General features: G+C 40.5%; 1 protein-coding gene across 1 annotated transcript in view; it reads right to left on the reverse strand.

The window, feature by feature from the left end:
• Nucleotides 1–857: 857 nt before the first annotated feature.
• The window catches only part of TRIM42 (tripartite motif containing 42), a 29,666-nt gene continuing 17,251 nt past the window's right edge, over nucleotides 858–13,272 (reverse strand). Inside the window, exons 4-5 of the mRNA XM_027552547.1 lie at nucleotides 10,951–11,175; nucleotides 858–944 (exon numbers count right to left, since the gene is read on the reverse strand). Of these exons, the coding sequence (XP_027408348.1) occupies nucleotides 858–944; nucleotides 10,951–11,175 (312 nt within the window). The remainder of the gene's footprint in view (nucleotides 945–10,950; nucleotides 11,176–13,272) is intronic.

The raw sequence follows: 13,272 nt of genomic DNA on the forward strand, positions 1-13,272 counted from the left end.
GCCTTACTTCAAAGAACTGTAGGGGACCCCCCTGCCAGGCATTCTACTGCTCCTCCTTTGCTCTGGGGACCAGAAGGAGTGAAGACAAGAGGGAGCACTCTCATTCTTTTGGTTCCGAGGCATGCCTCAGACCATAGGGTTAAAGTTATGGGAAGGCAAGTCCAGGCTCAATAATTAGGAAGTGCATTCTAACAATATTGACTTTTTCATATTAAAACAGATTGAATAGGAAGGGAATGATAGGCATATGTTAATATGTGCCATGTGCTTAGTCATGTCTGTCTCTTTGTGACCCCATAGATTGTAGCCTGCCAGGCTCCTGGGTCCATGAAATTTTCCAGGCAAGAATACTGGAGTGGGATACCATTTCCTATTCCAGGGAATCTTCCCTACCCAGAGATCAAACCTGTGTTTCCTACATCTTCTGCCTCCCCATCCATCAGTGATTTGCCCAAACATTAGTTCTAGTAACTAGAACTACTTAGGCCAGGATCAGAATGCACACCCAGGGACCTGACTTCAAAGAGAGTGACTTTTTTTTTTTTTTTTAACCAATGCTGCCTCCCACAAAACACTGCAGAATTCTGAGCCTAGGGTTAGACCTGAGATAATAAAACATACTGACTTGCTGACTGTTTTGTATCTTAGTTTCAATTTAATGAGCAAACAGTAAGCCAAGACATTTCCTTTTATTAGCTCTTAGTAGACTCCTGCTTAAATGGCTCAGAGGTCCAGGGAATATTGTCTACAACCTCAATGAAGAATGTGGTGAGAAAAATACTTTTACATATGTGTGTGTCTCTATATGTCTGTTTTGTGTGGCATCTCTGAGGTTGTTGCCTGCTCTGCGGGGCTGCTCAGAAGCGTTTCTGGAGGGCAGTCTGGATATTCTTCAGCAGGCCCCACTTAGCTCGGTTCTTTCCACGCCCATCTGGTGTTACCACCTGCAATCAGAAGCAGAGAGCCCTGGCACCAACCACAAGGGACATAGCAGCTCCCAGAAGCCTGGCCTCTGCAGCGGGCCAGACACTACACACATTATCTGATTAGCTCCTGATGCCAACAATCACATGAGGCAGGTGCCGTTGATCCCATTTCAAAGATGAAAAAACTGAGGCTCAGAAGAACCAGGTAGATTTCCTAAAGTCTCAGTGCTAGTATGTGGTGGGTTTGGGATTTCACAGAGAAGGTCCCACTTCTTTAAGGCAAGAAGTGAGTGCTGATTATTGTGTTGAGGTTGTGACCCAGGTGGGCTTCACCAGAAAGTAGCCCCAAGGTGCTCCCCAGCCAATCCATGGAAATTGTTTCTGTCACAGCTCTTATCATTTGTTCATTTCAGCGAGTGTGTTTCATTTTCTTACCAGAGTGTGAGCACCTTGATTGGGATGTGGAGGCAGTGACAATCTTTCATCTCTGTATTGCCAACATCAGATATGGTACAGAGAAGTGTCTTGAAAATTGAATGAAAGGTCAATAGAATCATAATTTGTACATCTGCCAACCGCTTCTCTTTGATGCTTCATACCATCCCTGACCACAGTGCATAGTCAGTGCTCCCTAGAAAAGGCAGCTTGCATTGGGTAGCAGGGCTTTCCTAGAAGTCTCACCAACTCAGCTTAGATGTGGAGCTCCATGCCTTACCTTGAGCATGATAGACTTACCCAGATCTTGCCCTGATGGCATTTCTGTTCCTTCCCAATACACATTTACTAAGAAGGCATTTAGGGAGTGAGGTCAAAATCCAGGTGTGATAGACAGCACACAGGACAAATGAGCTCAGTCTTGATGGATCAGGACTCATGGGGGAGGTAGAGTGGGGGTGCAGTTTGGATTGTGAAGAGCAATGTTTGTACAAAGCACAGAGTCTGTCTATATAAAGATTTTTATGTTTGTATTCAAGGGGAAAGGACAAAAAATAGACACTATTACCATTATGCTCTCTAGTTTTGCAAAATTTATTTTTAGTTTTAGAGAAAACAAGGCTTCATGCAAGATAAAGATTATATGTATGGTGTTAGATTACCCATTCCTAGATACAAATGGAAATAATACTTGGAGATAACCCTGATAAGGGTTATATAAATGTGTAAGATACACACACAGAGCTACTGGGGGCAATGAGGAAGAAATAACAGTGTTGTGACAGGTTGAGAATTGACTCATAAAAATAGGGGATTTAAGCTCTGTCATAAAGGACAGGATCTTCAGAGATAAAGCCTGAGTACGACATGTGAATGGGGCAGTGGGGACTGAGGTGTGTCTCTGAACAAGAGGATCAGATGAAACAGGACAGAAGAAACAGAGAAGAGGACTTGAGGTACTAAAGACACTGAAATGATAGCTGATAGGCCTTCCCCTGCCCCCAAACCTCAGATGGCTTTCCAAATCAATTCTATCAAACTTTTGAAAAAGAGTACTTTTAGAAAATAGAAAAAGAGCAATAGTTTCCTAGCTCATTTTATCAAGCTAGTAAAATATTGGTTCTAGAAGCAGATAAAACCACACAAGCAAAACAGTATAGGTCCGGTTCATATATGATCATAGATGCAATACTCCAAAGCAAAATATGAGCTAACTAAAACCAAGTATATTATAAAAATAATGCATCATGATCATAGAGGGTTTATTCCATGAATTAAAGTGGAGTTTAACATCAGAAAAATTAATGTGATTTATTTCATTAATGCTTAAAGGAGAAAAATCACATGATTATCTTCAATGATTTAAAAAATTATAAAGTTGCATAAGCTCTCAAAAATTTAAAAGTAGAAAGAACTTTCCCTAACTTAATAAAGATTATACATCCCAAAAACTAAATAAAAAAACCATCAGGGTTCAATGCAAAAACATTAAAATTAAGAATAAGACAAGGACATCAACTCTTATAACTGCCATTTCTACAGGACCCCTAGCCCTGGCCAAAGGTATAAGGAAAGAAAAAGAAATCAATGTTCAAGAATTGCAAGAAAAGAGATAAAACTATCATTATTTATAGCTGATATGATCTTATGCTTGGGAAAAAAAGCAGAATCAACAGATGGGCTCTCAGAATAATGAGACACTATTGAGATTGCTGGAATCATGATTAACCTATCAACACAGTAGTTTTTTTTTTTTTTTTCAAGCCAGCAATACATTAGAAAATATAATTAAATAAAAATAACATTAATAATATAAACTAAGTCTGTAAAATATATAGTTTAACCAGAAACATGTAGTACCTCTACAAGAAGAATTTTAAAACCTTAATAAAGCACACAGGAGGTGATTTGAACAAAAATCAGAACTATTACAAAAATATTGTCTCCAAAGTAGAGACTCAATGCTTCCCCAACTGAATTCTACTCATTTTATCTTTTCTTTCTTTCTTTTTTTTCTTTAGGAATTCAATTTACTTACTCCAAAATGGAGTTGGCCTTCAATAAATGAGGCCTTTAAAAAGTGTTAATTTTCATGCTTCATGTAAAGGAATGCATTTCTATTATTAACTAAGTAGACCTTAAAAAAGAAAGAAGGACGATAGGGAGACTTACCTTAGCAGTTCATTAAGACATAACACAAAGCTGAAATCAACAATAAAGTAGTGTGGTATTGACATACGAGCAAACAGACCAATGGAATACAATAGAGAGCTCAGAGAAATGCCTCTGAATATATGGCAGTTTAATACAAGATCAAAGTGGCATCCTTTTTGTATTCTAATGGAGAGGATATTGCTAGGTAGATGATATTGGGAAAATTGACCCATTCAATGTCCAAAAAAAGTAGAACGTCCATACCTAGAACTACACACAGAGGTGAACTCTGGATGGATTAAAGTCCTAAATTTCAAAGGTCAAACTAAAGTTAATAAAAGAATATGTGGAAGATTACCTTTGTGATATAAGCCTTCTTAAGGACTTTTTAAACAAAACTTCAAAAGGTCAAACCATGAAAAAAATAACTGGTGACATTGATCACATCAAAATGGAAGATTTCTGCTGTTTCATGAAATACACAATGAACAAAGTGACAAAGTAGACATTAGTAGACAAATGTCAGAACTGAGGAGATATTAGCAGTATCTAAAACCATGATCTAGAATATACAAGGTCATACTGCAAATCATCTAGAAAAAGAAAAATGCAGTGGAAGAATGAGTACATGATATTTATCAGGCTATCTGCAGAAGAAGGAATCCTGAAAACAAGCCTATGAAATGAAATTTTAAATAATAAGGAGACAGCACTTTCTACCTATTGGGCTAGCAAAATGGTAATGGGCTAGGTGGGGTCTAGGATATAGGGACCCTCATTCACTCCTTATGCAATGTACATGCATCCAGTCAGATCAAGTACACACACACTCTATCCCCAGCAATTTCACTCATGGTATATGTCTGGTAAGGGCTGAATTGTTTCAAAAATTTTTATGTTGAAGTCCTATTCTCAGTATTTCAGAATGTGATGTATTTAGAGACAGGGCTTTCAAAGAGTTGATTAAGTTAAAATGAGGTCATGATGGAGGGTCTTAACAAACCTAGACAGTGTATTAAAAAGCAAAGACATCACTTTGCTGACAAAGGTCCATATAGTCAAAGCTATTGTTTTTCCAGTAGTCATGTACAGATGTGAGAGTTGGACCATGAAGAAGGCTGAACGCCAAATAATTGATGCTTTTGAATTGCGGTGCTGGAGAAGACTCTTGAGAGTCCCTTGGACTGCAAGGAGATCAAACCAGTCAATCCTGAGGGAAATCAACTCTGAATACTCATTGGAAGTACTGATGCTGAAGCTGAAGCTCCAATACTTTGGGTGCCTGATGCGAAGAGGTGACTCACTGGAAAAGACCCTGATGCTGGGAAAGACTGAAGGCAGGAGGAGAAGAGGGTGGAGAGGAGACGGCAGAGGATGAGATGGTTACATAGCATCACTGACTTAATGGACATGAGTTTGAGCAAATTCCAGGAGACAGTGAAGGACAGGGAAGCCTGGTGTGCTACAGTCCTTGGGGTCACAGAGAGTCAGACATGGCTTAGCAACTGAAAAACAACAACAAATCCAATGTGACTGTCCTTATAAGAAGAGGAAGTCTGGACACACAGAGGCACACCTGAGGTGCACTTGCATGAGAAAAAACTCTGTGAGTCTTTTCTCACAGGGAGAAGGTGGGGAGAAAGCAGACATTTGCAAATCATGGGGAAGGGTCTCAGAAGAAACCAGACCCTCCAATACCTTAATCTTGGGCTCCTGGCTTCCAGAACAGTGAGACAATACATTTCTGTTGTTTAAGCCAATTAGTAACATCTAATGTGACAAACTCTAGTAAACTAATAAAATGTCCCAGAGAAAGTCTCACATCCTCATCCCACCCACAAAATATGAATAAGGCTGTTCACCGAGCATTATTGGAAGTCACCTGAGTATCTATTCTGCTGAGTCAACAGGTAAAACATGGTGAACACCAGCTTATTGTAAAGGATGGGGCAGTGTTAGGAGTTAGGGGCTAAATGCGCCCAACAACATGGGTGGTTCATAAAAACAGTGTTCAGAGTAAAAAGGTAAGACACAGTAAGTTATGTAACACCATGATGTTTGCGTAAATTAATAACATTCAAAAAAATACACACCATGTAAGAACACATAAAAGCAACAAGATGCACAGAAAACATACTGGAATGGATATTTAGGGAGGGAAGGCAATGGCACACCACTCCAGTACTCTTGCTTGGAAAATCTCATGGACGGAGGAGCCTGTTAGGCTGCAATCCATGGGGTCATTAAGAGTCGGACACAACTGAGCGACTCCACTTTCACTTTTCACTTTCATGCATTGGAGAAGGAAATGGCAACCCACTCCAGTGTTCTTGCCTGGAGAATCCCAGGGACGGGGGAGCCTGGTGGGCTGCCGTCTATGGGGTCGCACAGAGTTGGACACGACTGAAGTGACTTAGCATAGCATAGCATAGTCACAAAAGGAATTAAATACATAAATAAGAAAGGGCTTGAAGTCCTAAGATTTTTTTGCCCAATAAAACATAACTCTCAAGAACAAAAGCACCCCCTAATACCAAAAAAAATCAAACAAACAAAAAGAAAAGGGCCTTAAATAGACCCATGTTGGTAATGGACCATGGGTTGAGGTGTCTGACTAATTCCACCTTCTGTGTGTGAGGTTAAAAAATGATAGATCAGGTTTGAGCCTAAATTATACTCATTCCAGGGTTCTAACTTATTGGCAGGGAAAATAGGAAGGGACTAATAGGGTTCTATTTACATGAACCATCAAGGGGCCCTTTGGAAAATAATGAATTCTAAGGAGACAGAGCATGTAAACCACTTCAACTTCATTTCAGGGCATGGAGTCACTGTGAGTATGTGGGTGAGTGAGAGGGTAGCATCGGGGTAGTTATTTCGAATGCATACTAGTGTTGGTCACTCAAATTACCCTCTAACCCCAGCCCCTGAATATGTATGTGTTACCCTAAGGCAGGGTGTCTGCAGTTAGGACAGAAGGAAAACCAGAAGAAGGCTTTTGTGAAACTGAACATGTCCAGGAAGGCCAGGTAGCCCTGCTCTGTGGCTGGACTTCCAGCCTAAGTGCAGCCTGAGCAGGAAGGAAGCAGCCCTGTGGATACTCAGGGTAGCTGGCAGGACCACTTCCTGAGCACACATGAGGCACAGTTGAGGGGCAGGACCCAGTACAGACTGAGAAGGAATTTGAGAGTATGGGTGGGGACAGGGATTGGTGCATTTCCTTAAGAACTATAGGGAATGACACAGAACAGTACCAGTTTGTGATTATTCTGGGGCCTGAATATCTATCCTCAGACCTGATGTAAGCTGGGAAATCTGGTTTATGTCAGATTGTAGTAGGCAGAATAATGCTCCCCGCAAAGATGCCCATGTCCAAATCCCAGGAGCCTGTGAATGTCACGTTACATGGCTATGCTGTGTGTGCTTAGTCACTCAGTTATGTCTGACTGCTTGTGACTCCATGGACTATAGCCTGCCAGGCTCCTCTATCCATGGGATTCTCCAGGCAAGAACACTGGAGTGGGTTGCCATGCTCTCCTCCAGGGGATCTTCCCAACCCAGGGATGGAACCCAGGTCTCCCACAATCCAGGCAGGTACTTTACCGTCTGAGCCATCAGGGAAGCCCTGTTACTTGGCAAAGAGGGACTAAGGTTGCTAGTCAGCTGGTTTTAAGAAAGGGAGATTAAGGACTTCCTGGTGGTCCAGTGGCTAAGACTACATGCTGTCAATGCAGGGGCCTGGGTTCAATCCCTGGCCAGTGAACAAGATCCCACATGTTGCAACTAAAGATCCTGTGTACTGCAACAAAGACTGAAGAGCTCATGTGCAGCAGCTAAGACCCAGTGTAGCCAAATAAATAACTATTAAAAAAAAGATAGAGGGATTTATTGAATCATCAAGTGGATCTATGTGACCACAAGAGTCCTTCAAAGTAGAAGAGGGAGAGGCAGAAGGGAACCACAGAGATGATGACGTGAGGGCTCAGTCTAAAGTTGCTAGTGTTGAAAATAGAGGAAGAAGCCATGAGCCGAGGAACGTGGCAGCTGCTTGAAGGCCGAAAAGGCAAGGAAATGAATTTTCCCCTGGAGCCTCTAGAAATCACATAGCCCTGCTCACACCTTAGATCTCTGATCCCCAGAATTGTGAGTTAAGAGGGAAATTTGTATTGTTTAAGCTACCAATTTGTTATAGGAGCAATAGGAAACCAAGGCAAGGGGAAAAGTTAGATTTGTCATGGAAAGACTTCCCAGAAGTTTGAAGACTTCCCTGGAGATTTGAAGTCAAAGGGAGACAATGGGGTAAGAACGGGGGCAGTGGTCTAGAGGAAGAGCAGGAGGAGGGACGGAGCCCACAGAGTACATGATTGGTCCAAAACCACGTCTCCATTCCTTCTCAAACATCAGTGAAGCTCTTGGATGTTAGAAGCTCTCACCTGGGAACTAGGGGCCAAGAGGTGTGAGCAAGGACAGCATGATGCCTGTCCTCACTGAGTCGCTGCCTAGTGGACTTGGGGCTTGGACCCAGGTACGCTGCTCAAGCCCAGTACTCTTTCTGATGTATGATTTTGCTTCGTAAAGAAAAGTCCCACTCACTGCTGTTGTTTGGACAGCATCCTTCCAGAGTGTGAGGCCAGGTCCTGAGGCTGAGCCCACCCTGCCCAGACTTCACTGCATCTGATTATCTGATTATGGTGCATGGGACGAAGAACTCCTGCCTTGGATGAGACCTAGGTTCCCACTCAACTCCTTCGGGTTACATGAGGCCAGTCAATTTCCCTGTCTGAGCCTCAGTTTCCTCTTCTGTAAACTGGAGGCAGTAACTGCCTGCCTTCGAGCGGTTGGGATGATCACTGATAATGAATATACAGTGTTGGACACAGAGTCAGCCTGCAATGAATGAGACCTTTAAAAAGTGTTAAAGTTAATTTTCATGCTTCATGTATTAGACTGCAAATAAAATCCCTAAAAAATAAAATCAACAAGCCACATACTATGAAAATCAAATATAAAAGGTGTTATTTCACTTCCTTAACAAAAGGATGGGAATATTGCATTTTGGATAAGAAATGATTCTGCTGCCTCATTACGGCATTTTAAATGAAACCTTTCAGGAATACCTGCATAGTACTGATGCCGAAGGAAAAATATTTCGATTTTATAGGAAAGAGCTGAAGTCATTACTTTTATGAAGCTTTATAAATGTCATTCAAACACACCATCTTATTTTCATTTGCTACTGAAGCCTTTACTTATGCAAATCATGACAAATGTTAAGGAAAGCTGAGTTTCCCCTGGAATGCTAATATAATCACAAAAAAGGAGGAAGAATTACTTCTGAAGGAAAAATCTATATTGCAGCTCTGTGAGTCAGATAAAAATGAAGCTTCCAGAAAAGCTCATTAATTAGTGATTTGCTTATTTAGAAATTGTGTTAAAAAGAAAAGAAACTGGAATGAGTTTTCTTCCTTTATAGGGAGAGCAAACGCTTGACCTAAACAGTTTCAGGGGGATGTTGCTTCTCAATTGATTGTAAAATAGCACATAACAACTTTCAGGCCTCTTCCAGTAGTTTGCAATTATTAATTTTACATATCAGTTTCTTTCCTCTCTTTTATGTAGACATTTGTTAATATATTTATTTGTTTGGTCACATTTTCACTCGTGTATTCATTCAATAACCATTAAGACCCTGCTCTATGCACAGTGCTTTGGTAGGCATTGTGGGAGAAAGAAAGATGAATTAAATGTGAATTTTGTTTTCAAGCAGTTCAGAGTGTAAGAGGGATGACAGAATATCTACCTAAGGAAGGCTGACACTCTTTGGTCTCTCCACCCACATCTTTGTCCCTTGCATCTAAAAATGACTTAAGATACATGTTAAAAAAAAAAAAAAACCAATAACAGCACTGAGTGCCCTTCATGGGCAAGACATTTCAGAGGAATTTCTAAAAAATGAGAAGGTAGATGGAATTAGATTGAAAGAAAAATCCATAGTCAAAAGGACCTGCTGTCAAATGTGGCAGCAGCAGAGGGTGTTCTTTGCTCTGGAGAGAAGGGTACCAGCAAGAACTGGGCTGTGGGGCAACTGACCGACAGGGTACCTGGCTGGGGTCTAACAGGGGGAGCAACCAGGCGACTTTCTCATCAGTCACTCTGCCTTCCCGTGTGAGTATCTGACCTCCGTGGAGGGGGAGGGGATGCACAGGGGTGCTGTGCTTCAGAAACAGCGCATCGGGGTGGAGTAGAGGGCCCCCACCCCTCCCCAGGAGACTTGTTTCAAGTGTAATGAGCAACAGCACAATCCTCCCACTTCCTTTCATCACTAGAGGTAGCAACCAGTCAGATTCTTGAGTCCAGGGGCATAGAGCTAGTCAGACTGTGTTGGTCACACACGGATTGCACCACAAACCTCCAAAACCACATGCAAGCTGAATTTAGGGGAGGAGAAATGATGGGCTAGCTAACAGTGGTGCAGGTTGGACAGAAGCAGAGATGGAAGAAGGGTGTGTGTGGGAGGGAGTAGAACGAGAGATACTGATGGAGAGACTGAGAGAAACTGATGACTTGCCAGTTTTCTTGTGTATCAGGTGTGTGTCCCACCTGTAAGTGGTCTCATGAGAGTCCTCTCTCTCTGCACTATAAATTTCTCTTTTCAAAAGTCAAAAGGAATGGATTTATTCTCTTTACTTCTAAAGAATCTCTGATTAAGATATAATTTACTGATTCCTAAGAGCACTATCATGGTTGTACAGTGAGATAGTTCTAGGCAGTCTTGGCATTTTTCTTCCCTTTCTCCTTTGAATATCAATAAAATTACGCCCCTGAATGTATTTCCCCTGGAGATACAAGGAAGAACCAGCCTTGCATCACAAAAAAAGAGGAATAATCTTATCCCTTCCTTTTTTGGAATTCTTCCTGGCTTGCTCACTGGCAACTCCTTGACTTTCAGATATACAGCAAATACATTTTTTAGTATAAGTATTTCCTAAATATGGCATGGGATACACTAACACTAAAAAATTTATTCATTGCATGCATCCTGTATTTATATTGGTTAAATCTGATACACTATCTTTGCTTGAGTCACCACGGGGGCTAATGTGTCACTTTTTTTGTCCTTCTTACACCAAGATTATTTGTTTTCTAGACTTTGAGCTCCTTGAAGGCAAGAATTATGTCTTATTTTCCTTGGCACCTCTACATCCTAACCTTATACCTGGCACGAATGTTTTCTGAATCAGACTGAAGTGATGATTCTCAGGCCTCATTGGCAAAGTTGGTTAAGGCCAGGGGCCCTCTCTGTGTCCTTGAGTAGTAAGTTTTCCGGGAGTAGAGGGGCCTGTCACAGGGTGAGTTCCATGATCTCGTGATCATCCTGACAGGTGCATCCAAAGTGGATCAAGAACATCTGTCTGAGAAATAATGTGTACAGTACCTTGCAAATGTCACTCCACTGCCCGGGACCATTATCATTGATGGCTCGCACTTTAAACAGATACTCGGTGTTGGGGGTCAGGTTGTGTAGCTCCAGATTCTGCTGCATTATGTCCCGAATTTGTCCACAGAGCTCTGTCCGCACATTGTTAGGAGGGGAAGTAATGAGTTCGTAGAATTCCATCTCAAAAGAGTCCACGTCTTCTGTTGGGCATGTCCAGTAAACCTAGGAAAAAGTGGATGTATTAGTCGGGTATTAGCAGACACCATGCAGTTTTCTTTTTCCTTGAAGCTCGGTGTTGTTGACCCCATGGGGTAAGTTTAAACTGATTCAGTCCCTCTAGCTGCTGAAGACCTTGTGCAACAGTCTTGAAAGGCTGGGTGATGAGTCCTGACATGATGTTTATTATGCATTTTAAGAACAGATGGATGCTCCTCTGGCTTCTGTTCCTGTCAGTCAATGTGGAGGTGATCTTGCCCTCTGAACACCACTAACCAAAGTGTCTACCATTTACTGAACATCTGTTATGCATCAGATTGTGTCAGACATGGCCTGACTCATGTGGTCCTCACAACTCCCTCAGAGGGAAATTTTATTATCCCATTTTACAGTGGGGGGCTTCCCAGGTGGCGCCACAGTAAAAAGCCTGCCGGCCAATGCAGGAGACACAAGAGATGTGCGTTCAATCCCTGGGTCAGGAAGAATGCCTGGAGTAGGAAATGGCAACCCACTCCAGTATTCTTGCCTGGAAAATTCCATGGACAGAGGAGCCTGGAGGGCTGTAGCCCATGGGGTTGCAGTCGGACACAACTGAGTGGCTGACTATGTATGTAGGCATTTTACTGTGGAGCTCAGAAAGTTTACATTTAGCAATTTCAACTAGAAGTTGAAAAGTGTATATATTTCAACCCTTCATTTATATACAAAAGAGTTGCAAAGAGGTGAAATTACTCATCCAAGTAATGGAGAATATATTTTCACACTCAAAGCATAAAATATTAACTCTTGGGAAGAGAAATATTAACAAATGTTAATTAGTAGATTGTGCCTGATGTATAAATATTTTATAATAACTGTATTTTTAAACATACATTGCATACTTTATTTAAATTTTCATAAAATTAAGTGTTATTGTGTGTACAGGGAGCTCAGCCCAGTTGCTCTGTGATGACCTAGACGGGTAGGATGGAGGTTGGGGTGGGAGGGAGGTTCAAGAGGGAGGAGATGTATGTATACTTAGGGCTGATTCACGCTGCTGTATGGCAGAAATCAACCAACATTGTAAAGCAAATATCCACCAATTAAAAATATAAAAATGTTGTTGTGTATAAAATAAAGTTAATTTATAACTACTCTTATAAGTATACATATTTTAAAGTTGCTATGAATTTGTATGATTACTTTATAATTATTTTTATATATTTACACTTTTAAAAGTGTAAAAAGCCTGACTTATTAATGTCATATAAATGTATAAAGTTTTTAAACATTTTTTGATTATCAAAATGTACTCGTTTTAAATACAAACTTGGAAAACACATAAAAAGTATAAGAAATAAACATCTCTTATAATCTCAGAGTTCAGTTAATAATTATTACTTTCCAATTTTAGAATACACACAAATACAAAAATGTATGTAATTTGGATTATATTGCTTTGATTCCTGCTTTTTTCACTTATTGCATTTTATATATGTCCCTATATCATTAAAAATTCATTAAAGCACCATTTTAATAATTGCCCCATAAATGATTTAGTCCTTCTATAGTTGAACAGTTAGGTTGTCTCTAATTTTACACTCTAATAATGATGCATTGAACGCTTTGGGGCATGGATCTTCATCACGTTTTTAGTAATTTCTTCAAGAGGGATTTCTAGAAATAAAATGGAGTTTTTATAAAAAACTCTTTAAGATTTTTAAGATACATAGTGACAACTCATAAGACTAACTTACAGAGTATTTCCTGTGCCAAAAGGAGACAATAAATTTAAGGTTTACCAAAGGAGAAATGTGTAGGGGTAGAGGTATAAATTAGGAGCTTGGGATGAACACACACACACTACTGTATATAAAATAGATAACCAATAAGGACCTACTATATAGCACGGGGAACTGTATTCAATATTCCATAATAACCAATATGAAAAAGAATCTGACAAAGAATGAATATATGTGTGTTTGTAACTGAATCACTCTGCTGTACACCTGAAACTAAAAAATCATTGTAAATCAACTATACTCCAAGTAAATTCAAACAAACAAAACCAAATATCCCCAAACAAAAGAGAACTGTTAGTCAATCATCACTCGAGAGAGATGC

Source organism: Bos indicus x Bos taurus, chromosome 1, assembly GCF_003369695.1.
Source record: "Bos indicus x Bos taurus breed Angus x Brahman F1 hybrid chromosome 1, Bos_hybrid_MaternalHap_v2.0, whole genome shotgun sequence".
NCBI lineage: Eukaryota > Metazoa > Chordata > Mammalia > Artiodactyla > Bovidae > Bos > Bos indicus x Bos taurus.